We start from the raw sequence: 27,229 nt of genomic DNA on the forward strand, positions 1-27,229 counted from the left end.
AGCCCTCCGTCCTGTCCTCCCACTGCCTCAGCGCCCCCCGGCTGCCCCTCCGCCAGCTGCCCGCGAGACGAAGAGTCGCATTACCTGCTCCGCTCTTATCAGCGTGAGGACACCAAGCTCACAAGGTAGGAAGCGTGGCCAAACGGGGACAGGCCGCCATCTTGGTAAAGGAGAAGAGGCGCCGCTTGACCTCCCCCCGCCCCCCAGCCTCTATATGGCCAACCGCCGTGGGAGGGGCACGGCGCCTGCGCAGAGGCGGTACCACGCAGGAGCCCGCGCCGGCGCACTCGGAGGCCTGCGGCTGAAGGGCGTGGCGTGAGGCCGGGCTGCGCCTGCGCACTCGGAGGTCTGGGGACCGGGGCGAAGCCGGGCGGCGCCTGCGCACTCGGAGGCCGGGTGTGCGGGGCAAGAAACCGAATGCCGAGGGGCGGGGCGGGAGGCCGATCTGCGCCTGCGCACTCAGGCAGTGGGAGGGGACTGGGCGAGAAGCCAAATGCCGAGGGACGGGGCGGGAGGCCGGTCTGCGCCTGCGCACTCAGAGGCAGGGTGGGGCGGGGCGAGAAACCGAATGCCGAAAGGCGGGGCGTGAGGCCGTCCTGCGCCTGCGCACTGACAGACCGGGGGTGGGAACAGGGTGGGAGGCTGGCCTGCGGCTGCGCACTCGGAGGCCGGGGGCGGGGCGGTCGGCGGCCGGCCCGGAAGGAGTTGGCACGGGATCGGGGCGGGCGCTGGGCGTGGCAGCGGCGCGGTCCAAGGGCTCCGTGTCTGTGGGCGCCGGTCGGTGAGTGTTGCTTGGTGCGCGGCCGCAGGCCTTCCGGAGGGTGGCGGGGGCGTGCGGGCTTCTCGGCGGCCCCTCCATCCCGAGAGGCCGTTTTGCCGGGGCCGCCCCCAGCTCGAGCCTGCTAGGCCCGGGCTCGGCGAGTCGGGAGGCCGCGCGCCGCCAGCCGGAGCAGGAACGGGCAGGTTGCCCGGGAGCTTGAGACCGTGGGGTCGTGGGAGCGGCTTTCTGGCGCCCGTGCCCTTGGAATGCGAGAGGCGGGAGTCCTCCTCTGCGGACGTTCACCCCCTGAATGCCTGCGATGTGGGTGCTGGGGCAGCGGGGAACGTCCTCGCCTGTCCCCTCCGCTGCCCTCTTACAATGTCCGATTGCTCCGTGGCCTCCGGTCTTGGGAACGGAATCCGCGGTTCCTTCCGGGGACTTTCCTGTGGCCTTTATGGGCACCATTTGGCGCTGGTGGTGGTACCGGCCCATCGTGATGCCAGGGTGCCACCGCTGACCCTGAGCAAGGGCTGCAAGGGCTCGGCTGGACACGAGGCCCGTCCACACCACACGGAGCGGGGCGAGGCCCGTCCACACCACACAGAGCAGGGGTGAGGTCTGCCCACACCACACATAGCAGGGGTGAGGTCTGCCCACACCACGCGGAGCGGGGCGAGGCCCGTCCACACCACACGGAGCGGGGCGAGGCCCGTCCACACCACACGGAGCAGGGGTTCAGGTGGGCCTTGGTTTGCGTGGTGGAAGTGCTCAGTGATGGTGAGCAGAGCCTGGCCAGTGAGGCTGAGGGACTGAGTGTGTGGGAGCAGCACCGTGGCACGGCCCTGTCCCCCAGGTAAGAGCTGTTGCACCAGCACTGCGCTGTTCTTGCCTTAGGCCTTTATCTTTTCACATTTGTCCGGCTTAGGGGAGTCTGATTAGAGCATTCTGGTTTACTTCTTTCCTGCTGAATTTGTTGGGTCTATCTAAACTGTTGTGCAGGCAATTTTTTCCGTTTTTGTTGTGTGGTCATCACTGCTAGTACAAAAAAAAGCCCTATGAGTTGCCTGATGGGCACCCTGCTGTGTTCTTCTTCCAGTGATACTTTTTACTTTAAAGGAAAAAGATGAACAGATTTGTTTGTTAACTTGAAAGACAAAATTGGAAAGAGACAGGCACATCTTCAGTCTGTCGATTCACTCCTCAAATTGCTGCAGTTACAGGATGGGACCAGGCTATAAGCTGGAACCGGAGACTCCATGTGCGTCTCCCTTGTGTATGCAGGGGCCCAGATACCAGGACAACTTCCTCTACCTTCCTAGGCTGTTAGCAGGGAGCTCAAATGGAAATGGAACAGCTGCGACTAGAACCCCCGTTCACAGTGGGAAGACAGCAATGCAGGTCACAGCTTAACTTCCTGCGTCATGTCAGCCCCTATTATTTCTTCATTTTTTATCATCATTTTACGATGCAGTTCCATAGGCCCTGGGATTTCCTCTAACTCCTCCCTAAGCCTTCCTCCCTACACACACACACACACACACACACCAAGTTCCCCCATATCATTACAACAATGTAGTTCCTTGTAAATTGTCATAAGTCCATCATTGTGGGCACAGACAGTGGCAGAGAGTCCAGCATCCTGTTGTCATGACACATCCAGCAGTTTTGCTCGGAGCCCATCCTCGATCCAGAGGTAGAGATGTACACTGCACCGTATCCTCTCATCTAGCCATGTCAGTCTCCACCACGGTCACTATACATCCGCCCAAGTGAAAAGCCACAAAACAAAATCAACAACAGGAAGGGGAAAAAAGGAATGTACAATGCCGCAAAGTTAAATAGCATGCTACTGAATGAATAATGTGTCGCTAAAGAAATTAAAAAATCAAGAACCTTGAAGAAAATGATGCTGCTGTATGATCTATCAGTCAGTGACAAATGTAAGGAGAAAAGGTGTTTTGAAGAAATGAAAATACCAAAATCCATGAGCTGGGCCTGGCGCGATAGCATAGTGGTTAAAGTCCTCGCCTTGTACGCCACGCCTGGGGTTGCATATGGGTGCCAGTTCTAGTCCTGACGGCCCTGCTTCCCATCCAGCTCCCTGCTGTGGCCTGCAAAGGCAGTTGGGGATGGTCCAAAGCCTTGGGACCCTGCACCCGTGTGGGAGACCCAGAGGAGTTCCTGGCTCCTGGCTCTGGATTGGCTGAGCTCCAGCCGTTGCTTGGAGGGGGGTGGGTCTTCCTCTCTGTATATCTGCCTTTCAATAAAAATAAATAAATCATTTAAAAAAATCCATGAGCTGTGATTTCCACTGATCTTTGTTGGTGAGGTGCGTCTCCTGTAGACAATAAGTAGATGGACTTTGTTTCATTTAATCCAATCTACTAATCCATATTTGATTGATGAGTTTAAGCCATTTGCATTCAGGGTTAATATGAATGGGTGGCAATTTCATCCTATTTTAGCAGTGGGTTGCTAATTGGTTTAGTCTCCTGCTATTTTACTGGGATGTTATTTAAATTTGCCTTTGGTTTTGGTGGATGCTATTCCTTTTCTCTGTGATGAGAACATCTTTCAGTATCATTTGCAGGGCAAATCTGAGGGTGTATTCTTTGAGCTTTTCTGTACTGTGGAAGAATTTTATTTCATCTTCAAAGACAGAGGAAAGCTTTGTTGGGTACATTATTCTGGGCCAACAGTTTTTTGCTTTTAAAATCTGGAATGTGTCGCTCCATCTCTTCTGGCCTGTAGAGCTTCCTGTGAGAGGTCAGCTGCGAGTCTGATTGCCATTCCTCCTTAGGTCAATTGATTTTTTTCCCACTTGTACATTTAAGGATCTTTTCCTTATATTCGATTGAAGAGAACTTGATGATCTTGTGCATGGTGAAGATTGCTTTTGGTTAATCCTGCTGGGAGTTCTGTGTCCTCCTGGATGTTCTTTCCCAATCCTTTCTCCAGATTAGGGAATTTGTCCTTTATTATTTCATTAAATACATTTTTGAAACCAGCTCCTTTTTCTGCACCTTCTGGAACTCTCATAACTCTTATATTTGACCTCTTAATAGTGTGTCTTAATTCTTGAATACTTTTTTTAACTTGACCCAGCTCTGCTTCCAGCTTTTTTATTTTTCCCCATTGTGACAAGAAATATCTTCCAATTCTGAGATTATTTCTTCTATTTCTATAATAGTTCATTCTATTACTGAGACTTTCCACTGGATTTTTTTTGAAAGATTTATTTTTATTATCATTATTTTTTTATTGGAAAGGCGGATATACAGAGAGGAGAGACAGAGGAAGATCTTCCGTCCAATGATTCACTCCCCAAGTGAGCGCAGTGGTCGATGCTATGCCGATCCGAAGCCAGGAGCCTCTTCTGGGTCTCCCACGCGGGTGCAGGGTCCCAAAGCTTTGGGCCGTCCTCGACTGCTTTCCCAGGCCACAGGCAGGGAGCTGGAAGGGAAGCGGGGCTGCCGGGATAGAACCGGCGCCCATATGGGATCCCGGGCGTGCAAGGCGAGGACCTTAACCACTGTGCCACCGTGCCGGGCCCTCCACTGGATTTTTAATTTGCTCTCTTGTGTCCTTCATTTTAAGTAATTCAACTTGATTTTGTTTCAGTGTTTTTATATTCTGTATGATATGTTGCTAAATTCTTGCATGTGCTTCTTGTTGATAAGAAACTTTATAATGAGTTTTCTGAATTCTGTATCCCCCATTTTCTCAATGTATTCCTCACTTATCTCTGAGATGGGCAAAGCATTTTGCTCCTTTGCAGGGGAATCTTCAGTAGTATTCATTTTGCTTCTGTCTCTTTATTTTGCTCATGGTCATTGTACTTCTGGTTATCAAATTCTTCTCCTTGGGGCAGGTTTCTAAGCTGTGTGTAATTCAGTTTTACTTGTGGTTGGTACACTGCTCTTTGTTTGCAATCACTTATGCCATTCCCTTCAGTGAGTTCTGGGTCCAGGTTCTTATGTTAGACTTCCACCATGGTCTCTGTGGCCTCCCCACTCCTGGCTCACCACTCTGCACTTCCTATGATCCCGTGCTGGGGTTGCACCATTGTCTGTGTAACCTTTCTGCTACTTCTGGTTGGAGCAGTTCCCAGGATTAGGAAGACACCAAGTGTCCTAAATAGCCAGGTTGTTGGCGGTGCCAATCTTGCTGGAACCTGATAGCTGTTAGATCTGAGGGCCACCGGACCTATTTTGAGTCATAAGATGCCATGGTAGTATTATTTTTCCTGTGTGGCCAGTGCAATGCACTGGGCTGGAAGTGAATTTGCTCCCAATTCAGCGCATGCATAGCTTGTTGTTGTCTCTGTAGTCTCACATCCATTGCCACTGTACAAAATGGTGATTTCTGCTACTGGTGGAATTCTGCTAGCCATTGGGGGCTACCTGGACCTATTTTGGATAGAACCTGTAGGATGTTATGTCGTTGCTATTTACTGAGCCAGAAATGAGTTCATTCCCAGCTTAGTGTATGTGCAATCCTGTCCCAAAGCCTCCCTACGCAAAGTGGCTCCCGATTTGGGTCTGGTGGGGGGTAGGAAATCTGAGTTGTGAAATCCACCCTGTTCCTGCACCGTCTGTTTGAGATCTGCTTCTCTCTCTCTCTCTCTCTCTCTGCTTCTGGTCAAATCAAACAGATCAGCAGGATGGGCAGTTCTTTAGGTTCACCTCCTGAGTTCCCGGTGAACTCCCCACCTGGCAGCTGGTGCACTTCAGATCACCACTCGGTGAGTGCCGCTGTGGTGTCTGGTCACTGCAACACCACCTCTGTCTCCATTGCTTTCCTGTGTCTGTCAGTCTCCAGGTGCCCCTCTGCCATTGTCCTGTCCTCTCCTATTTCCTGGAATGTGCCCTCCTCGGTTCACCTGGCTAATGATGCTCTGTCTGTTTAAATGTGTCCTTGCCCTACTCCATCATCTTGTTTCTCCCCCATTTCTTTGTATTGTTTTGGAGTTTCACACCTTCTCATACACGTTGACTATCTGGATATTTGAAAGTGGTGACAGGTGCATAGGTACCTGAGCTGGTAGGCAGGTTTTCTAGATGACCTCTGAGGACGTGGCCCAGGAAGGTTGCTGTGCATGCCTGGAGTCCTGTCTCCTTCACGGCAGGATTCCAGATCTGAGTCCTTAGGAGGCTTCCTGAAATTCACTCCAGGATCACCACTGTGTTGATGGCAGAACTCCCTTTTCACCACCTTTCCCACCAAGAGCCATGCTGTAAGGGGGCCCAAGTTGGAAACCCAAATTCTGTCTCTTTAACCAAAGTATTTGTGTTGTCTGTGCATTCATTCATTCCTGTCAGCAGAAAGTTCTTGCTTTTATTTTTTAAAATCTTAGCAGACTGCATTCACCAAGCTCTTCAAAGTTGTCTTCAAGAAGTGGAGTAAAACGGAATGTTGTCGGCATCTTACTTGGATTCTGATTAACTGAACAAGTGAGATGATTGAGAAATGGTTGAGGGGTATGATCCCTGGTATTTATACTAAATTCTTGTCTCTGTGAGAAGAATTCAAGAAAGAGAATGGCAGGACACCTCAGATGTGAGGGTTATAGGGAGACAACACTTGAGATGTGAGCAAGAGAGGGAGAGAGCGCACCTCGGGGGTGAGGCAGAGCACACACCTCGGGGGTGAGGCAGAGAGCACACCTCGGGGGTGAGGCAGAGAGCACACCTGGGGGTGAGGCAGAGCGCACACCTCGGGGGTGAGGCAGAGAGCACACCTCGGGGGTGAGGCAGAGAGCACACCTCGGGGGTGAGGCAGAGAGCACACCTCGGGGGTGAGGCAGAGCACACCTCAGGGGTGAGGCAGAGAGCACACCTCGGGGGTGAGGCAGAGAGCACACCTCGGGGGTGAGGCAGAGCACACCTCGGGGGTGAGGCAGAGCACACCTCGGGGGTGAGGCAGAGCGCACACCTCGGGGGTGAGGCAGAGAGCACACCTCGGGGGTGAGGCAGAGCGCACACCTCGGGGGTGAGGCAGAGAGCACACCTCGGGGGTGAGGCAGAGCGCACACCTCGGGGGTGAGGCAGAGAGCACACCTCGGGGGTGAGGCAGAGCGCACACCTCGGGGGTGAGGCAGAGAGCACACCTCGGGGGTGAGGCAGAGCACACCTGGGGGTGAGGCAGAGCACACCTGGGGGTGAGAGAGAGCACACCTCGGGGGTGAGGCAGAGAGCACACCTCGGGGGTGAGGCAGAGCGCACACCTCGGGGGTGAGGCAGAGAGCACACCTCGGGGGTGAGGCAGAGCGCACACCTCGGGGGTGAGGCAGAGAGCACACCTCGGGGGTGAGGCAGAGCGCACACCTCGGGGGTGAGGCAGAGAGCACACCTCGGGGGTGAGGCAGAGCACACCTGGGGGTGAGGCAGAGCACACCTGGGGGTGAGAGAGAGCACACCTCGGGGGTGAGGCAGAGAGCACACCTCGGGGGTGAGGCAGAGCGCACACCTCGGGGGTGAGGCAGAGCACACCTGGGGGTGAGGCAGAGCGCACACCTCGGGGGTGAGGCAGAGCGCACACCTCGGGGGTGAGGCAGAGCACACACCTCGGGGGTGAGGCAGAGCACACCTCGGGGGTGAGGCAGAGAGCACACCTCGGGGGTGAGGCAGAGCACACCTGGGGGTGAGAGAGAGCACACCTCGGGGGTGAGGCAGAGAGCACACCTCGGGGGTGAGGCAGAGAGCACACCTCGGGGGTGAGGCAGAGAGCACACCTCGGGGGTGAGGCAGAGCGCACACCTCGGGGGTGAGGCAGAGCGCACACCTCGGGGGTGAGGCAGAGCACACCTGGGGGTGAGAGAGAGCACACCTCGGGGGTGAGGCAGAGAGCACACCTCGGGGGTGAGGCAGAGAGCACACCTCGGGGGTGAGGCAGAGCGCACACCTCGGGGGTGAGGCAGAGAGCACACCTCGGGGGTGAGGCAGAGCACACCTCGGGGGTGAGGCAGAGCGCACACCTCGGGGGTGAGGCAGAGCACACCTCGGGGGTGAGGCAGAGCGCACACCTCGGGGGTGAGGCAGAGCGCACACCTCGGGGGTGAGGCAGAGCACACCTGGGGGTGAGAGAGAGCACACCTGGGGGTGAGAGAGAGCACACCTGGGGGTGAGAGAGAGCACACCTCGGGGGTGAGGCAGAGAGCACACCTCGGGGGTGAGGCAGAGCGCACACCTCGGGGGTGAGAGAGAGCACACCTCGGGGGTGAGGCAGAGCGCACACCTGGGGGTGAGGAGGAGCAGCAGAGGTCTCTTTGCTGCTGGGCTCCCTTAGTCCTCAGGTGTCTGGGGGTGGGAATACAGTGTGGGTGTCTCACCTGTGACGGGAATGCAGGTGCTCGTGCCTCCTATGGGGCACATGGGCAGGAAGCTGCAGCTGGGACTCAGACCTGCACGCTTTGATTTGAGGGGATGTCCTAGACACCATACCAAATGGCAGGCCCCCCCCCCCCAATCCCTGGATTGTTTGTCTTTGCCTCTTAGTTTTAAACAGCTGGGACTTTGAACCAGTGCCTGTATAGGATGGCAGCGCCAGATGTGGAGGCTTAGCCACAGTGTCACATTCCCTCTTCCCGCTGGTTTTTATTGCTGTGTTTTTGAATTTTTATCTCAATGTGAAATTGTTTCTTTCAGACTTAAAAGTGATGGCTTGGGTTCCTGAAATTCTCTTCCTTCGTGGGTCCCTTTTCTCCAAGTAAACTCTAGTTGTTAGATTTCCTAAGAGACAGACTGTGCCCACTGGGTGACACTCAGGAGGAGGAGTGAACCAAGGCCACTGCCTGGGTCATCTTGCGTGCAGCGGTACCTAGCCTTGGGGTTACAGCCGCTGGGGTCAGCTGTCTTTCTTTGACCAGCCAAGCCAGGCACACGGAGTTTCCTCCAAGGTAATCGGGTAGATGCATTCCAGAGGAAATACTGAGATTTGAACCAAATGTGAAGACACGCCAATGAGGTGTTTTGAAGCCCCAGACGACCTCAGGGTAGTGGAGTGTCGCTCTTGGCCCTATCACTGAAGGGTCCCCCCAGACCCCTTGGCAGGTCACATTGCAGCACTCCAGTCGCCTCTCCAGGCGCTAGTGTCAACGTCTGGTCCCCAGGAGACCAGAGAGAGAGAGAAGGCTCATACTTCCCTCGTTCTCCCTGGTTGCTGGTGTGTCCTCAGAATGGGAGGGAGCGTTTAGACCCTTCGGGATATGAAATAGATGTGTAACTGCCTTATTCACTTTGTGTTTAATTTGTCTTTAACTGGAGCAGATTGATCCATTATTTCTGCAAATGTCTGAGTCACTGAGAGGCTGAGATAGAAAGTAGACGTGTCTCTTTACACATCAGTCCATGCTGTTACTTACTCTTTGTTTTTTTTTTTTCTTCAAGCAGACAAGAATCATCAGAAAGGATGTCGAAGGTGAGAACACACTTGGTGTGCCTGCTGTATGTGGAGAAGGCGTCATGGTTACAGGCGGTTTGCGCTGACATTACCTGAGTAGTCTTTAATAACTGATCATGTCTGCCTCGTTAAGACAGAATTCTAGTTAAGTTACCACAACAATGAGCATTCATTCTCAAGTTTCCTTTTTTTCTTCTTTTTTAAGATTTGTTTATTTTAGTTCGAAAGGCACATTTACGGAGAGGAGAGACAGAAAGATCTTCTATCCGCTGGTTCACTCCCCAGATGGCTGCACAGCTGCAGCTGAGCAGATGACCAAGGAGCCTCTTCTGGGTCTCCAACGCAGGGGCAGTCCCAAGGCCTTGGGTCATCCTGTGCTATTTTCCCAGGCCACGGCCAGGGAGCTGGATGGGAAGTGACGCATCCAAGATACAAACTGGTGCCCACATGGGATCCCCGTGCTTGGAGCTGGAGGATTAGTTCATTGAGTCATTGCACCAGTTCCCTATTTTTTTTTTTTTACTAAGTATATCAGTAGTAATGTAGCCTGCTTAGGTCACTATGAGCCAACTAGTCATCTGCTGTTCATACAAGGTATAATCCCCTCAAAATACACTTTTGTATCTTGCCTGTTTTCAATTCATTAATCAATTAATGTATTTTCAGCATGTCACTGCATAGATTCTGCTGTTCCTTTCCTAGTGCCTTCTGTCCTCTCGTGTCTGCGTTCTCTTGTCAGGGAGCACCAAGACTCTGTCCCTGGGCTGGGGCTGGGCTGGAGGCTCCCTTCCTCAGCCTCTGAAGGTCTCCAACCTGCCTGCCTCACTTGTGGGGCTCGGCTCTACTAAGAGGAGAGAGGGGAGGAAGAGTCCTTGGTCCCGGGTGTTTTCACAGCAGCATTACACCTGTCCAAGCTGGCTGGAAGCTGTTCTTGGGCAAGTTATTGAATGAACCCACTGCCAGCTGTGAGCTGTGACACTGTTTTGTAAGTCAAGATTTGAGCTTACACAAAGAGGAATTCAGCATGTATCGTGGACATATTGCTGGGCTGTTAAAATCATGTTAATTTTAGCTCTGCATACACCTAAGAAGTTAGATTTTTTTTTCTTTTACTGCTGCTAATTAATATCCTGTTTTCTAATACAAGTGTTAATTTATTTATATATATTTATTTTTGTGAGAACGGATTACATATTTTTGTCACATGTGTTACTGATATATCCCAAAAGCACACAATAAAGTGTTTATTAACTATTTCTTCAAATTTTATTTTAGCAACAGCCAACTCAGTTTATAAATCCGGAAACTCCCGGCTATGTTGGATTTGCAAATCTTCCCAATCAAGTTCACCGAAAATCAGTGAAGAAAGGTTTTGAGTTCACATTGATGGTGGTTGGTAAGAAATCCCTTTTCAGCTTGTCCCTCACCCCCGGTCTGCCCTTCCCTTGGATCAGCAGCAGCTAGCCAACTGCTCTGCTGAGCACAGTTACATGGAGCTCTAAGCAGCGTAATGGGCAGAGCCGCACAGCACGTTGTGGCCTGCTGCTGGCTAGCGAGGTGACCTGTCTCAGAGACATTGTCCAGCCCAGGGAAGCTTCCTGATGGGCCTGCCACCGCTGCTGAGCTGGTGTCAGCTCCCAGATGCCTCACCCAGAAAGTCACATTAGGGAAGTTATGCAGATTGTTATTTATATTTAGTAAAGATATCTAATCCTCGTTTTAGAAACTATTAACTTCTTGGCCCAGTGCAGTGGCTCAGTAGGTGAATCCACTACTAAGAGCCAGTTCATGTCCCGACTATTCCACTTTGCATCCATTTCCCTGCTTATGGCCTGGAAAAACAGCAGAGAATGGCCTAAAGCTTGGGACCTTGCACCCACATGGGGACCCATAGGAATCTCCTGGTATCAATTCGTTCAGCTAAGCTCTGGCCATTGTAGCCATTTGGAGAATGAACCAAAGGCTGGAAGATCTTTCTCTGTTTCTCTTCTCTGTAAAAATTTGGCTTTTCAGCAAAAATAAAGTTATTAACTCCTAAAATTACAATAGTGGATGTACCTCAAATAAGTGACAGTTTTAGGGCCAGTATTGTGACATAGCAGATAAAGCCACTGTCTGCAATGCTGGTATCCAAGATTTTCTTGCTTTTTAATTTACTTCCAAGCTGATTAGCTAAACACCTCTGAAATGGAGCAATGAGTAGCAGCTGTTGTCACTGTTACAGGTTGCATGTGACCTGACAGAACATGACTGATGTAAAGACAACAGAGTAACTTCCTGAGGCTTGTCTGTACTACCGTAGCTTAGGAACAAATACTCAGTGCGTCATGCTGAAGATCCTTGCCCTAGATGGGATTGCCTGGAGAGACCTGCCGCACAGCTGCTAAAGCCACAGCCAGCAACGCCTGCATCCCACATGAATGCTGTCTGTCCTAGCAGCTCTGCTGCCGATGGCCTGGGAAGCAGGTGTTTAGCCCCTGCTGTCTTATGGGAGGCCCAGCTCCCAGCCTTGCACTTCCTGGCTTGGAGCATATGGCATTGGCCTGGCCCACCTCTGACTGCTGCAGATATTTAGGAATTGATTAAACCGTTTGGGGGGAGCTTTCTCTCACTCTATCATTCCCTCTATAACAGTTGGTCTTTTGATTAAATTTTTTTAAAAACTGAACTCAGCAATAGCATAGTGCATAGTGACTAAATCTTTCCATTGCTACCACCAGGATTCTATGTGGGCACCAGTTTGTACCCTGGCTGTACCACTTCCTGTCCAGCTCCCTGGCTGTGACCTGAGAAAGCAGGTGTGAAAAGCCCAAGGCCTTACAATCCTGCACCTGTGTGAGAGAACTGGAAGAAGCTCCTGGCTCCTGGTTTCAGATTAGTTCCTTTGGCCATTGCAACCACTTGGGGGGATGAATCAGCAGATGGAAGATCTTTCTCTCTGTACCTCCATATATATATATGTGGCATATGCCAATAAAAATAAGTGAACTTTTAAAAAATATATAAAAATTGGGCCTGGTGCAGTGGCCTAGCAGCTTAAATCCTTGCACTGAACCTGCAGGGATCCCATATGGGCACCGGTTGTAATCCCGGCAGCCCCACTTCCATCCAGCTCCCTGCTTGTGGCCTGGGAAAGCAGTCAAGGACAGCCCGAAGCCTTGGGACCCTGTACCCATGAGGGAGACCTGGAAGAAGCTCCTGGCTCCTGGCTTCGGATCAGCACAGCACCAGCCATTGCAGTCACTTGGGGAGTGAATCAGACAGAAGATCTTCCTCTCTGTCTCTCCTCCTCTCTGTATATCTGACTTTGCAATAAAAATAAATAAATCATTAAAAAATATATATATATAAATTTTTAAAAATTGTGGTCACTCCAATTATGAAAATGTGTGGACATGGAACATTTTTTGAAGAGTGCTTATCCATCTGCTGGCCAACTCCTCAGATGACCATAATGGCCAGGGCAGAACCAATCGGGAGCTTCCTCTAGGTCTCCCACATGGGTACAGGGTTCTTGGGCTTTGGGCCGTCCTCTGCCGCTTTCCCAGGCTACAAACAAACATGGAGCAGAATGGGAAGTGAAACATTCGGGACATGAACTAGCACCCTTATGGGGTGCAGACACTGCAGGTGGAGAATTAGTCTGCTATGCCACTGTGCCAACCCCAACTTCATTCCTTTTTTTACATACATTGTGTTCACACATACATATTTCCAGATTATGTCACGTCATGTAACAGGGATATGGCCTGGCATGGCGTTTTCCCACAATGTGTGAAGAGTGAGTGGGGCTTTCAGGTGCAGCCCATGAGTCCACAAGATGGCAGGTTTGGCCCGCTCTCTCCTGCAGCTGAGAGAGCATGAGTAATGTTGGCCGATGTGTGCAGGATTTCGTGAATGGGAGGACCTACATGGCATTCTGTTTATTGGAAAAGGAAGACAAGACTGGAGTGTACCCTGCAGATGGTGGTCACTGCGCAGACCTGATTTCCTAGTTCCTGGGACCTTGGATGAGTTAGTGGTCTCTGCCATCCATTTCCACATCTGAAGTGGAGACCGTGGCACCTCATGAACTGCATCGCAGGCCAAGCCCAGGCCCATCCCTGCTAACCCATCACAGGCCTCAGTGGGCATGCAGCAGTCTCCAGCTTGTGGGTGAGGTTGTGATACATGCTGCTTTTCGCTTGAAGGTGAATCGGGACTTGGCAAATCAACTCTCATCAACAGCCTGTTCCTGACTGACCTGTACCCTGAGAGAATCATCCCAGGAGCTGCAGGTAAAGAACTGGCTCTGAATCTGCAAGACGGTTGCTGATTGTGGAGCTCTGTGTTCTGTTTTGAACAAGGAGACTGTCTTATGCGGTGGGAGGTGGGCTGCCCCCAGGTCCAGATCTCAGGATCCCAGTTAGAGGTGTGGCTCCATGGACCTGCCTCCTTTGCATGTATTCTCTTTGTACAGCGGAGGCACAGTTTTTCTGCCTGTCTTAACATACGCAGTAAGAGGGCCAAGTGGTGATGCCTTACGCATAAACCATGCTCTGTATGCAGAAGACTATTGCAGGAACCGGGGCACCCAGGAACATGGTAGAGCAGGTAAGGACCACAGTGCCAGAGCCTAGCACAGGCCTGCTGCAGTAGGGCCAGCTGGCTCTGTCACAGCAGTTCAGCCTGTAGATGTGAGCTTATACGTTGTTCTCATCTTCCCAGGAGCAGAAACTGCAGCTATCTTTAGGTTCTGAAGCAACATATGAATCCTAGCTTCAACCCTTCCTGTGCTGACTGTGGGATCATTCTAACAATCCTTGTGCTTTGTTCTGGTTTTTTCTAGAGAAAATTGAAAGAACGGTTCAGATTGAGGCTTCCACTGTTGAGATTGAAGAGCGGGGTGTCAAGCTGCGCCTTACTGTGGTGGACACACCTGGCTACGGTGATGCCATCAACTGCAGGGATTGGTATGTGGCCCCCCAAGGCAGCTATTTCTGTGGATTCTTCTTTTTTAATATTTACTTACTTTTACTGGAAAGGCAGATTTATACAGAAAAGGAGATACTGTAAAGATCTTTCATCCACTGGTTCACTCCCCAAACAGCCAGAATTGAGCTGATCCAAATCCAGGAGCCAGGAGCTTTTTTCAGGTCTCCCATGTGGGTGAGGGTCCCAAGACTACGGGCCATCTTCCACTTCTTTCCCAGGGAACTGAATGGGAAGTGGGATGCTGGTGCATGCCAGGTGGGGATTCAGCCCTGGGCCATCATACCAGGCCCTGTCTGGTCCATTCCAAGGGATTTGAGTTGACCACTGTCCTGCTGAGTGTTGTGGTTGAGTCTGTGTGTTTAGAGCACATTGTGTGTGAGTGTAGTGTACAAGGCCCACCACCCCTAGGCTGCCTACACTGGCACCCTTAATCAGGCCAGGGAATGAGACTTGAGTCGGTGGGTGGGTGGGTGACAGAGCACATGGTACTTGCGTAGAGTAACTTCCCGCCAATAAGAGCAGGAGCTCAGGCACACAGGCTCTTGCAGACCCAGTCCCACCTGTGGTGAGCATCAGAAAACTGCACAAAGAGAGTAGGACGGGAGGAAGCCTTCCTGTACCGTCCAGTCGTGTCCTCACCCCTGCGAGCACCATGCAGTTCTGTCGATCTCACCCTTCCCTGCACCATGTGGCTGTGGCCCACCTCACACCCGCCTGAACCATGAAGTTGTGTGTCTCCCTCACCTACCCTGTACCATGCAACTGTGTCTACCTCACCCCTCCCTGCACCATGTGACTGTATCAATTTCCCCTCTCCTTGTACTGTCTGACCATGTCGCACTTCACCCCCACCTGCACCATGTGGCTGTGTGTACCTCACTCCTCCTTCCTCTCTGCCTTCTCCTCTGCTCCCCCTCACAGCCATATTCCTTGGAAGACTAGATAACCCTCTATCCTCAGTGCTGTGTCTCCTCACTGCTGTCTCTGTCTCTCCTCACTGCTGTCTCTGCCTCTCCTCAGTGCTGTCTCTGCCTCTCCTCACTGCTGTCTCTGTCTCTCCTCAGTGCTGTCTCTGTCTCTCCTCACTGCTGCCTCAGCCTCTCCTCAGTGCTGTCTCTGTCTCTTCTCACTGCTGTCTCTGCCTCTCCTCACTGCTGTCTCTGCCTCTCCTCACTGCTGTCTCTGCCTCTCCTCACTGCTGTCTCTGTCTCTCCTCACTGCTGTCTCTGTCTCTCCTCACTGCTGTCTCTGTCTCTCCTCAGTGCTGTCTCTGTCTCTCCTCAGTGCTGTCTCTCTCTCCTCAGTGCTGTCTCTGTCTCTCCTCAGTGCTGTCTCTGTCTCTCCTCACTGCTGTCTCTGTCTCTCCTCACTGCTGCCTCTGTCTCTCCTCAGTGCTGTCTCTGTCTCTCCTCACTGCTGTCTCTGTCTCTCCTCAGTGCTGTCTCTGTCTCTCCTCACTGCTGTCTCTGCCTCTCCTCACTGCTGTCTCTGTCTCTCCTCACTGCTGTCTCTGCCTCTCCTCACTGCTGTCTCTGTCTCTCCTCAGTGCTGTCTCTGCCTCTCCTCAGTGCTGTCTCTGCCTCTCCTCAGTGCTGTCTCTGCCTCTCCTCACTGCTGTCTCTGTCTCTCCTCACTGCTGTCTCTGCCTCTCCTCACTGCTGTCTCTGTCTCTCCTCACTGCTGTCTCTGTCTCTCCTCACTGCTGTCTCTGTCTCTCCTCAGTGCTGTCTCTGTCTCTCCTCACTGCTGTCTCTGCCTCTCCTCACTGCTGTCTCTGTCTCTCCTCACTGCTGTCTCTGTCTCTCCTCACTGCTGTCTCTGTCTCTCCTCAGTGCTGTCTCTGTCTCTCCTCACTGCTGTCTCTGTCTCTCCTCACTGCTGTCTCTGTCTCTCCTCAGTGCTGTCTCTGCCTCTCCTCACTGCTGTCTCTGTCTCTCCTCACTGCTGTCTCTGTCTCTCCTCAGTGCTGTCTCTGTCTCTCCTCAGTGCTGTCTCTGTCTCTCCTCAGTGCTGACTCTGCCTCTCCTCACTGCTGTCTCTGTCTCTCCTCAGTGCTGTCTCTGTCTCTCCTCAGTGCTGACTCTGCCTCTCCTCAGTGCTGTCTGTGTACACCTTTTGACTTTTAGTACTTAAGAAAATTTAGACTTGAGAATCTGAGTCACTCTGCTTTTTTTGGAAGGTGGTTCTTTCTTGTGATATAAGGTGTTTTATTAGTTCGATTTATTATCTAGCTACATTTATAGGTATGAATACAAAGGGTATTTGTAAGCTTTGTTCATTTTTTCAGTTATTAAAATCTATAAGATAAGAATTTAGCAATGCTGAGATCTCTGTCTACAATCTGAACATCAATGCTGGTGTATTCTTGAGCATTCCTGAGTATCAGGAAGTGCTCTTGGTTCAGAAATGATAGTTAGCACCCATGCTGCATCACTACCCTTATAGCCATGGGGGAGACCCAGGTGAAGGTCCTGGTTCGCGGTCATTGGGAAAGTGAGCCCACACATAAAAGGTCTTTATATACTTCTCTTTCACACTGCTTAACTACCTTTCAGACAGATAAATAAGTTTTTTAAAGTGAGTCACTAGCTCATGCCTATTTGTTGGGAGTGCTGGGGAAATGGTTTTTCTTTGAAGTTGGTGAGGCTTGTGTGTCCACTGCTGAGCCAGTGTCACTGTGTGTCAGCTTCAAGACCATCATCTCCTACATTGACGAGCAGTTTGAAAGGTACCTGCATGACGAGAGCGGCCTGAACCGGCGGCACATCATTGACAACCGGGTGCATTGCTGCTTCTACTTCATCTCACCATTCGGCCACGGGTGAGCAGTTACTTTCTCTGGGTTTCCACATGTTTGCTTCAGACTGTGTCTTATGAATTTTGAAAAATGGAAAGTGTATGTGGTCTGTTTATCTAAAACATGACACTTCTAAAATTAATGTTAGATTGAAGCCCTTGGATGTTGCGTTTATGAAGGCCATACACAATAAGGTGAATATTGTGCCTGTCATTGCTAAAGCTGACACCCTCACTCTGAAGGAACGGGAGCGACTGAAGAAAAGGGTGAGTGACAGGCTGGCTCTGCCCTCAGGTAGGATGTCTTGTTGGGCTTGTCCATGATGGCTGGTTCTCTTGGAGGTTCTCCCTATTGGCCTTGGACCCAGAGCTTGCTTTGCTTTCTGCCTTCCTGCCTTCCCGATCCTTGAACCCTGGCATCTGACACAATTAAAGTCAATATCTTTAATTGTGTTTTGATGGCAGTCTTGGACTCTGCCTTCTTTTTAAAAATTTGTTTTTATTGGAAAGGTAGATTTTTAGAGAGAAGGAGAGACAGATCTTCCATCTGCTGATTCACTCCCCATGTGGCCACAATTGCCAGAGCCTGGCCGACCTGAATCCAGGGACCAGGAACTTCTTCCAGGTCTCATGTGTATCCAAGGTGCCAAGGCTTTGGGCCATCCTCAGCTCCTTTCCCAGGTCACAGGCAGGGAGCTGCATGGGAAATGGGTCAGCCGGGACATGAACCAGTGCCCATGTGGGAACCCACTGCATGCAAGGCTGAAGCATGGCGCCATTACATGGCTCTGCCTTCTGTGAGCGCTGTGCACCTCCTGGTCCTCCCCTCTCGGTGCTCGTCCCCCAGCCTGTCCTCCGTTCCTCTGCGTCATTGATTCTTTGCTGTTCTGCGCTTCATAGTGTTAGAAGGTCTGCTTATCACCTACATCTCAGACCTCTCCTCCCACTGTCAGCCCTGCCTTTATTGATCCCGTATGTCAGCATTGGTGGGAGGCAGGAGAGCAAATCCCACTTCCTCTTCATTGTATCCCAGGATTGAGCAAAAATCTTTGAAAAGAATGAAAGCCAGGGTGTGGCATGCAGGCCGTAGGTAGCTGGCCTTATTCTGGAGCCCACATTGGTACCAGGTGTCTTGAGGGCCCTTCCTGGCCCAAGGCCCATCCAGCTATCCTGAGCAGATGTAGGCCCTTCCCCCACCCTCGCCTGTGTTGCTGTCCCTTGGCATCTCCATGGCCCCTCCTGCCAGCAGGTGTGGCTGAGGGGACTGAGCTGCTGACAGAAGGCTTGTGTCACGGACAACCCGTTTGTACTCCCCTAAAGGCCGCTCAGGACTACTGCCTGGGCATGGGTCAGCTTGGAAAGCTTCCGTGTTCTCCCCTGACCCTGGCCTACTGCTGGGAGTGCCCTCTGGCCCTCTGCTTGCACTCTCAGGATCTCCCCTGCTCTGGATCCCCTCTCCTGGATGGGTGAGTGTGGATAGTGAGAGGTGCAGGGACCTTCAGTGGTCCTGTTTGACCGCCGACACGGTTAGTTCTCTCATGGAGCAGCCCGTGATAGTCTAGCATAAACACTTCTTGGCACTTTTAAAAGTCATTGGAAAGCAATTTTAGTGATCAGTTTGACCCTATTGAAGTGGGGGTAACTTAATATATTTCCATATTTGGCTAAAAGCGTATATATTTTAGTAAAACTGATCCTTTTTCTATTATTCTTTCAGATTTTGGATGAAATTGAAGAACATAACATCAAAATCTATCACTTGCCTGATGCGGAATCAGATGAGGATGAGGACTTTAAAGAACAGACTAGACTTCTCAAGGTACTAGCCGCTGCAGCCCCAGTAGGTCCTCACTCTGGCTGGGCCAGGCCCTGGAAGGCGTGGGCTGGGGGAAGGGCTGAAGCTTCTGTGCAGAGAATGCTTTGCTTTCAGTGCGTTTGACTGTTGCTGTCGCCTAGGGATTGGAAATAATATTGCGTGCTCACTTTTTTAGGAAGTACCTGCGTGACATAACATGTACACTTTGCACACCTTGCAGGGTGCAGGGTGCTCCCCTCATGCCCTGTCAGCCACTGCCTCTGTTTCCTAGGCCAGTATCCCGTTCTCTGTGGTGGGATCTAACCAGCTGATTGAAGCGAAAGGCAAGAAGGTCAGAGGTCGCCTCTACCCGTGGGGTGTCGTGGAGGTGGAGAACCCTGAGCACAACGACTTTCTGAAGCTCAGAACAATGCTCATGTAAGACCTTTGATCCCCAGAGTCGTGCTTCTCCCTCGGGTACCCCCGGGGCCACTGCCTAGTGTGCCACACCTCTGGCAGCCACGGCCTGCTTGCCAGCATGGCTTCAAGGAGCCTGCTTGCCAAAAGGGCCTTGTTCCTCAGCCTCAGCCCTGTTATACTGAGCAGGGCTGACCTCCCCTGCAGCACCCAGAGTCCTCTCTTGTGCACAAATATGTGCCATAGCAGACTACCGGAATACCACATGAATCTTCTCATCACAGGTGTTCAGATGAGTAGTATGACTCTTGCTACATAGGCCACATGCATCTCCCCGAAGCCGGTAGTTTTTTAGTGAGTTGGGAGTGTAGTATGAAGGTCATGGAAGATGTTGAGTGTACTCAGCTGGGTGGCTGCCAGAGCAGGAACAGCAGAACTCTCACAGAAGACCGGGAACCCACCCTCTGCCAGCCTGAATAAACAGGAATATGCTGTGTTGTGCACTGATTCATGAGGGCCCAAGTATGTGAGAAAGCCACAGAAACCAACCATGGAAAGGAACGGTGCTTCCTGGGGTGAAGAGGGTTAAGTTCTGTTTCTGTGGGATTGGAGTGTACCAGCTGACTGTGATAAGAGTCGCTTCAAGATTCTAAGCTTAAGGAATCATGACTGAGTTGCATGTTTCATAAGTTCTTTTCAAAAAATGTATTTGCCTTGTAATTCCTCCCATCTCCTTGGCCTCTGCCTCTGCCATGGTGCTGGCCTGGGGCAGGGTCCCCTATAAAGGCCTTAGCACTGTGTGTGGGTCACTGTGTCAGGAAGCAAAGCTGGGTACTGAATGCCCAGTGAGCTTGTCTCCCCACACTCGGTGACTTGTTTTCCTCTGGAAATGCCTGTGCCTGCAGTCACTCTGTGTATGCTTTTCTCTTCCAGCACTCACATGCAGGACCTGCAGGAGGTGACCCAGGACCTGCACTATGAGAACTTCCGCTCCGAGAGGCTCAAGAGAGGCGGCAGGTCCTCCCTCGCATGGCCCCTTGCACTGCATTGTCCCACCCTGAATCCTGGGCTCCCACTCTGCCCAGCCATCTCTCTTGGCTAATAGGCTCCGTGGGATGTCGATTTAGGCTTCCCAGGGGATAGAAGCTATGCCACACATGATGCTATCACAGCCTTTTAGTAGATGGGTAGTTGGAAAGGTGAGGGTCTTGCTTCAGCAACACATAGACAGAGATTGGAAGGAAGGATGAGGACCCCACACCCAGGGCCTCTCAGCAGCACTCAGCCGTGCGTGAGCTCTCCGTGGGTACTCCTCAGGTCACACAGCCTGCCCCCTCCTGCCTTCCCTGGTGGGCTTTTCTGTGAGACTGGCATTTGGTTGCCTGATGTGTATCGAAAGTCATGTCTGTGCTTGGTCCTTAGTAAACATCAAAGCACTTGCTGCACTGCAGCCACCCTCCCATTTTGGTCCTTTGAGGATCCGTAGATACATGGAGCCCATGCTGAAGTCTGATCTGTTCTGCTGTTAACCTGGGGGTCTGACATGGAGAAAGGATTTAGAGGCTGCGCAGCCCCTTCCTGGAGCCTGGCCTGCTTCTCTGTCCCTGGGCTCAGGCCCTGTGCTTGCTCCCAGAAGTCACCTCCTGAGGAGCAGTAGAAAGCACAGGCCTTCATGCCAGCTAATCCAAGGAAAACCACTTTATTCCTATTTCATTGTGTCTTCCTATTCCTCCTATTTTTAATGAAAAAATTATAAACATACACAAATTAAGATAGGTGATGTTTCTCAGAATTCTACAGCAGAATATTCTTCGGGCTTCTTGGATAGAAATAATACCTATCCGAGAGTTGAACTTGGGGTTTCTGCTTCTTAGGAAAGCGGAGAAGGAAGACATGAGCAAAGACCAGATCCTGCTGGAGAAGGAGGCTGAGGTAAGCCAAGTCTGGGACCTTGTGAGCTGTGTAGTATATCTGTGCGCCCGTGTGTTGCACATGTATCCACGTGTGGTTTACATACCTGTTAGTACACTGTCCCCATGTGTTGTACCGGTATCCACAAGTGACTTAATACTACTTTATATGTGACATTACCTCATTTACTCTCCAGTGTCAATTTAATTGAAGTATTGGGAACAGAAAGCAATAATGTGACTGATTTTGGCAAGAGATCCCAAAACCATTTCCTTTTATGTAAGCAACACCAGTTAGAGAATACAATGTGCTGTTATTTGTAGCTATCAGCAGGAATTTAAGAATAAATATATAGGAAAGAAATTAAGGTTCTGAAAACAGTTCTCCTACAGGCAGACTTTTTTTAAAAAAAGATTTTATTTTTATTATTTTTTCATTGGGAAGGCGGATATACAGAGAGGAGAGACAGAGAGGAAGATCTTCTGTCCAATGATTCACTCCCCAAGTGAGCGCAACGGTCGATGCTATGCCGATCCGAAGCCAGGAGCCTCTTCCGGGTCTCCCACGCGGGTGCAGGTTCCCAAAGCTTTGGGCCGTCCTCCACTGCTTTCCCAGGCCACAGGCAGGGAGCTGGAAGGGAAGCAGAGCTGCTGGGATTAGAACCGGCGCCCATATGGGATCCCGGGCGTGCAAGGCGAAGACCTTAACCACTTGCACCACCGCGCCGGGCCCTACAGGCAGACTTTTTAAATTGGGAGACAAATATCTAATCAGCTGGCGTACATCATGAATTTGCAGTGGAACTGGGATAAGCTAAAGCCGGGAGCCAGTACTCGGTTCACGTGTCCATATGGGAGGGAGGGACTCGAGTTCTTGCTCCTCGTCTCCCTCCCGGGAAGCTGGGCCCCAAGCGTCTGACAGAGATGCACACATCTCGGCTCCAGAGACGTTTGTAAAAATGGCAGTACATGATTTTATAGGTAGGGTGAAACATCACAGCTCTAAATTAATCTTCAATGTGATGCAGAAATTCTAGAGAAGTTGTGTTGGTCAGGTTTACCTTAGGGGAAGGTTGGCAAAATAATTCTAGCACTTGCTTTAAAATAAATAAGCATAAGAAAATTCTGCTTCCTCCAAAAATGTTCCAATTAGAAATGGCTTTACTTTGCTTGCTTCGGCAGCACAGATAATAAACGTTGGAAAGAAATGGTTTTACTGGTTATGAAAACTGGGTTTGATAGCCTGACAGGCTGATCCAGTAGGTAAGTAGAACTAAGTTAAAGGGCAAGTATTGCAGAGTAGTGGGTTAATCTGCCTGCAACACAGGCATCCCATACAGGCACTGGCTCATGGCCCAGCTGCTCCAGTTCCAATCCAGCTCCCTGCAAATGGCCCAGGAAAGCAATAGATGGACCATGCCGCTGGGCATCTGGTGGGCAACTTAGAAGAGGCTCCAGGCTCCTACCTGCTCATTGTGGCCATTGGGGAGGGAACCAGCAGATGGAAGGTTTTCTCTCTTTCTCTCTCTAGGTGTAATTGCCTTTCAACTCAATCATCTAGAAATGGAGGGAGGGATGGATCAGGAACATGAGGATGTGGGACTGGCATGTGGTGGGGATTAAGCTACCAACTTTGATGCTGGCATCCCATGTGAGTGCTGACTCGGGGCCTGCCCGCTCCTACTTGCCATGCAGACTCCTTTTTATATACCTGGGAGAGCAATGAAGATGGCGCAAGGGTTTGGGCTGCTGCCACCCACATGTCAGGTTGAGTTCTTTTAAAATTTATTTAATTTTATTGGGAACTCAGATATATAGAGGGGAGGACAGACAGAGAAAGATCTTCCATCTGCTGGTTCACTCCCCAAGTGGCCACTACAGCTGGAGCTGAGCTGACCAGGAGTCAGGAGCTTTTTTCTCGAGTGTGTGCAGGGAGACCCATCCTTGAGTACTTGCCCAGGCCACAGGCAGGGAGCTGGATGGGAAGCCAGGCGGCCAAAGCATGAACTGGCACCCATATGGTATCCCGGGATGTACAAGGGGAGGGTTTAACCACTAGGCTACTATGCCAGGCCCAAATTTTTAAAGTACAAGTATTCATACAAATATGTTATAGGTAAGTGGTGAAAGTTAAATACAGACTGATTATACACTAAATCTTACACTAGGCCTGCCTTTTAGAAGGCAGAGGCTCACTGTTTTCACAGAAGTAATTCAGTGTGTATCAGACATTTAAGTGAGAAAAATGTGGGTAGCCTCTTTGTAAGACTTTCTTGGAAGCCCTTCTTTCTTCCCCCTGTTTCTTCATCCTCGATTTATTGATTTATTTCGAAGGCAGAATGATGAGAGCCAAAGACAGGAGGATCTTGTACCCACTGGGGCTCTCCCCTTGTGCCTGCAACGGCCAGAGCTCCACGCACTGCCCTCTCCAGTGCATTAATCGGGTGCAAACCAGCACAAGCCGCACCTTGACCCACTGCCCTACCTCACTGGCCCAGTGGGGACCATGGATCACTGCCCTGTCCTCAGTACTGCTTTGAGTTGCAGACCCTTATTTGCTTGGTTTTGTGTGGTGGTCTGATGGTTTACTGATTTTAAAGAGTTCCTTGTATATTCAGTGGAGTCATTCATTTTTGGTCAAGCATGGGTCAGTCTTTAGAGGTGATGTCCCTGTGTGCTGTTTGCAGCTTCGCCGCATGCAGGAGATGATCGCCAGGATGCAGGCACAAATGCAGCTGCAGATGCAAGGCGGGGACGGTGACAGCGCGGCACTTGGCCACCATGTGTGAGGTGAGGTGTAAGCATGGCTCGGGGCCCGACACACCTGCACCTTCCCCACGAACAGAGCGGGATCCTGACCCTGGCTTGGTGCCGCCTCCAAGAGCAGGGTCAGCTCCTGAGGTCTTGGCTCGCCTTCATGGCATCACTGGACTCCTTGTTCCTGGGAACAGCACTCCTTTAGGCCACTGCTTTCCAGTAAAGATGTGTAACTGAAATGGGGTGGTTAGAGTCGAAACTGTTAGCTCTTCAAAGAGAGCAAAACGTTATGAAAACACCTTGCACAAAGCCAAAGTGAAGGTTCCTCTAAGGGCGGTGGTGGGAATGCCCTTTGGATGAGGGTTGCCATGCCTCTGTCCTCGGAGCGCTCTGGCACTTGTGTGCACCTTTGTGGGCCTGTGGTCGCTCAGGGATTCAGAAGTGTCCAGTTGGTCACTGCTGGTCACCCCTTGAGGAAGAGAGGAGGAGTCAGGTAGTTGGGTGAAGGCAGGTAGGTCAGTCTTGGCTGCAAGGATGCCAGGGCCTGGAAGAGTGAAGTGGGCCCACGAGGGGCCTGGAGGCCTGAGAGTCCTGAGGGATTTACAACTTAGAGAGGACTGGATGTGGAGTGTCTGAGGCCACCATGACACGTGGACAGAGCATGAAAGACTGTCCTGGTCACAGACCCAAAGCCCTGCCACTGGTTGGCTGAAGCATTTGTTGTAAAATAGAAGTGCATCAATGAAGCTGGCTCAGCTGTAGTCAGCTGTGTCCCCTAAAACCTTAGAACAATCCTGATGACTCTACGCTGACTTCCCACTTTCAGACACTATTTGCCAGTGCTCCCGTGGCCAGAGATGGTGCCTCCTGGCTTCTCGCTCCCAACTTCTGGACCTGACCAGTTCCAAATCTTGGGCGGGGGTGACGGGGCAGTGGAAAGGAACAAGGACTCCTCAAAGGCAGGTCGGGCTGAGATTGGGCTGCGCATTTTCACTGCTCTTGGTGAAACTTGATAAAATGATCAGAGCTTGACATTTAGAGATGGTATTTCTGTGTATTTTCTAGTGTATAATGGCTTCATGAATGACACTGATTTAGTTAACCTCGTGGTCATGGAAACTGAACTTTTTGTTTAATTCGTTTGTTTTTATTATTCAGAAAAATAATAGTTAAATCTGTAAGCATTGCGTGAGTTGCAGTTGAATGTGCTTTGTTTTGTTTTTCCAGAAAATCCTTTATTGGAGTCATTCCGGCCAGGTCCTGCGGTGCGTGTCTTACATCACCAAAGGCGCCGTCCGCGTCTCAGTGCCTGTTTTCTGCACCTGAAAATTTAATTTTTTTAAACTTAACGTGTGGGTTCCTTTTGTATGCCGTTGACGTATCTTTAGCATTTGTAGTCATTACTGTTACACTTTAAATTTTGTGAGGTGAGCTCTTGTTTTCTTTCTGAATTAACCACTAACCAGACTTGACATCTAAGAATTGCCCAACATATAGGCTGAATCTTGATCTGCTGGCCTGACTCGCCCTGGCGTGAGGGGCACCCCTGGTTTGTGCCTGGACCTCCCCGTGTGCCCAGCACATTCCTGGCCAGCCGAGACAGGTAACCATGAGGGGAGATGTGCTGATGGGGACCAGGAGACTCGGGAAGGCGTGCCGGGCACAGCTTGGGAGCCAGAGCCAGCTCAGCTGCTGTAGTTGGGTGCTGTTAATCCACCCACACAATCACCTGTCCGCCAGAACAAACAGAGGAGAGCTGGTGAAGGAAACACGTTCCTATCTCAGCTGGTAGCTGTGTTTGAGGAGGTCCCTGGGTCATTTTTAAGCCACCAGCCGCTGTCACTGGTCACCTTGTGATGAGGAAGCAGAGTAGAATTCAGCTCACTACAGCTCTTAAGTGCCTAGATTCAGTAACTTTGTATTCTCTTCAGTTTTTTAAAAAGTTTCTAAGGAAATTTAGTGGTCACCTTGTTCAGAACCAGCTGTTTTCCAGCAGCTGCTGCATTTTGCTGTCTTCTGTGTCTGCCAGCATAGGAGGCCCAGCTCAGCAGCCAGGTGCTTCCTGTGGTTAGCCAGGAAGGTCCTATCCTAGCAGCTGAGCCCATGTGGGAACCTCCCACTGTGGGGTTGAGCAGCTCGAGGAAAGCAGGGATGTTAGTCCTTATTTCCCTCCACTCAGGGCCCCCAGCCTGGGCTGCGGCCTCCAGCTTCCTGCAGACCAGTGACCAGTGGTTGCCCTGTGCACTCTGCGTTAGACAGCTGAGCGCATTTGGAGATTGGGATCTGCAGTGTGGCTGGGCTGAGGCACACGTCTGCCGTGCACTGCACCCAGGCCCTTCGCTTTCTCAGCTGTAGGTCATTGGACCCAGAAAGTGTGCTCATTTACAGAGATGCGAAAATACCTCGGCCAGGGGCTTTAGATTTAGCCAAAGCAATACACTGTAATGGTTTGGGATCTCAGCAAGCAGCCTGGTCAGTGCCCATCGGTGAGTCCAAGCTGTGTGTCCTTTCTGTGTGACTCGAGGGTGTGCTTTAAAAGGGAAATTGCTGAAGGAGAATGCCTTTGCTGGCGGGCAGTGTTAAACCCTGTGTCGTCCAGAACTGCTCCCTGGGCCCAGTGCCACCAGTGCCACGGTCAGGGCTCACAGCTGGGCCGACTGGCTGTGACCAGCGTCCACATTCCCTTCTGCGCAAGTCAAATATATCAAATACATGCTTTAGCTACTAGATGATTGCTTTTTTTTTTTTCTTAGAGCATTGTACTTGGAAAACACACTTCACACAGCAATTTTGTATTCATGTAAACTAACTTTTATCAATAAAGCACTGTTTAGTATGAGGTGAGTAGTTCTCATTGGTCCTGCCCCATTCACAGCAGAGATGAAGTTGGAATTCTTGCATAGCAGGTGATGGAGAAAGGCCTGGAGGCACAGGCCGCCTGGTAACAGTGATTAGCGCATGGGAGAAGGAGGGCACAGTGGCTAGGAGGAAGTGGAGAGAGGTGGAGAAGGCCAGCCTTACCTTGAAGGAAAGTCTCCGGAGGTCCCATGTCCCTCCATCCCTGGGACATCGGAGCCACATGCCTGGACCCCTGGGTGTTCCCAGTTCCTGTGCTTGCCCTTTCCACCTGCTTGCTACCAGTGGCCACTCCTGTGGAGTCAGCCCTGTCGTGAGCAAGGCTCGGCACCCTCAGGCGGGATCCTAAAGGAACTCACCCACGGAGAAGGTAGTCCACCTGGGTTTGCCCACATGCGAGCGTTTGGTTTCCACTCCAGGATGATGGTTGGTCCTGCAGTCACAGCAGGACAGAGGGGAGATGGGGCACCCACCCCTGTAGCAGCACGTGTCTTTTGGGGACCCTCAGTGTCCTTGGCGGCCCCAGGAGGAGTACTTGCTGTCAGTGTGGTGGCCAGCAACCTG

At 51.2% G+C, this 27,229-nt stretch overlaps 2 protein-coding genes across 4 annotated transcripts in view; one reads left to right on the forward strand and one right to left on the reverse strand.

Annotated features, from left to right (window-relative positions):
• Positions 1-213, reverse strand: part of LOC121151154 (high density lipoprotein binding protein) — a 42,970-nt gene extending 42,757 nt beyond the window's left edge. The window contains exon 1 of the mRNA XM_040972387.1: positions 85-213. The gene's annotated coding sequence lies outside the window, so the exon portion shown is untranslated. The remainder of the gene's footprint in view (positions 1-84) is intronic.
• SEPTIN2 (septin 2) lies at positions 1-26,648 on the forward strand. 3 transcript variants are annotated; one of them, XM_040972392.1, is made up of 14 exons: positions 711-781; positions 9,151-9,178; positions 10,436-10,556; positions 13,351-13,437; positions 13,989-14,112; positions 16,821-16,955; positions 17,080-17,197; positions 18,648-18,749; positions 19,018-19,163; positions 19,483-19,485; positions 20,076-20,159; positions 21,017-21,074; positions 23,740-23,842; positions 25,037-26,648. In XM_040972392.1, the coding sequence occupies exons 2-13, from the start codon at positions 9,170-9,172 to the stop codon at positions 23,839-23,841; spliced, it is 1,089 nt and encodes a 362-aa protein (XP_040828326.1). In that variant the 5' UTR covers positions 711-781; positions 9,151-9,169; the 3' UTR covers position 23,842; positions 25,037-26,648. The 3 variants fall into 3 exon arrangements, with proteins under 3 accessions (XP_040828327.1, XP_040828326.1, XP_040828325.1); XM_040972393.1 differs by lacking the exons at positions 711-781; positions 19,483-19,485 and adding an exon at positions 1-125 and having other exon boundaries at positions 9,148-9,178; XM_040972391.1 differs by lacking the exon at positions 19,483-19,485.
• The last annotated feature ends 581 nt before the right edge of the window (positions 26,649-27,229 follow it).

Source organism: Ochotona curzoniae, unplaced genomic scaffold (genome assembly GCF_017591425.1).
Source record: "Ochotona curzoniae isolate NIBS_2020 unplaced genomic scaffold, NIBS_Ocur_1.0 contig_2294, whole genome shotgun sequence".
NCBI lineage: Eukaryota > Metazoa > Chordata > Mammalia > Lagomorpha > Ochotonidae > Ochotona > Ochotona curzoniae.

What these genes read in the sequence shown, in the direction of transcription:
- SEPTIN2 (XM_040972392.1), top strand. An exon ending in GCCATCAACTGCAGGGATTG is followed by an intron (nt 14,113 to 16,820) that starts GTATGTGGCCCC and finishes ACTGTGTGTCAG; the next exon opens with CTTCAAGACCATCATCTCCT. An exon ending in TGCTGGAGAAGGAGGCTGAG is followed by an intron (nt 21,075 to 23,739) that starts GTAAGCCAAGTC and finishes TGCTGTTTGCAG; the next exon opens with CTTCGCCGCATGCAGGAGAT.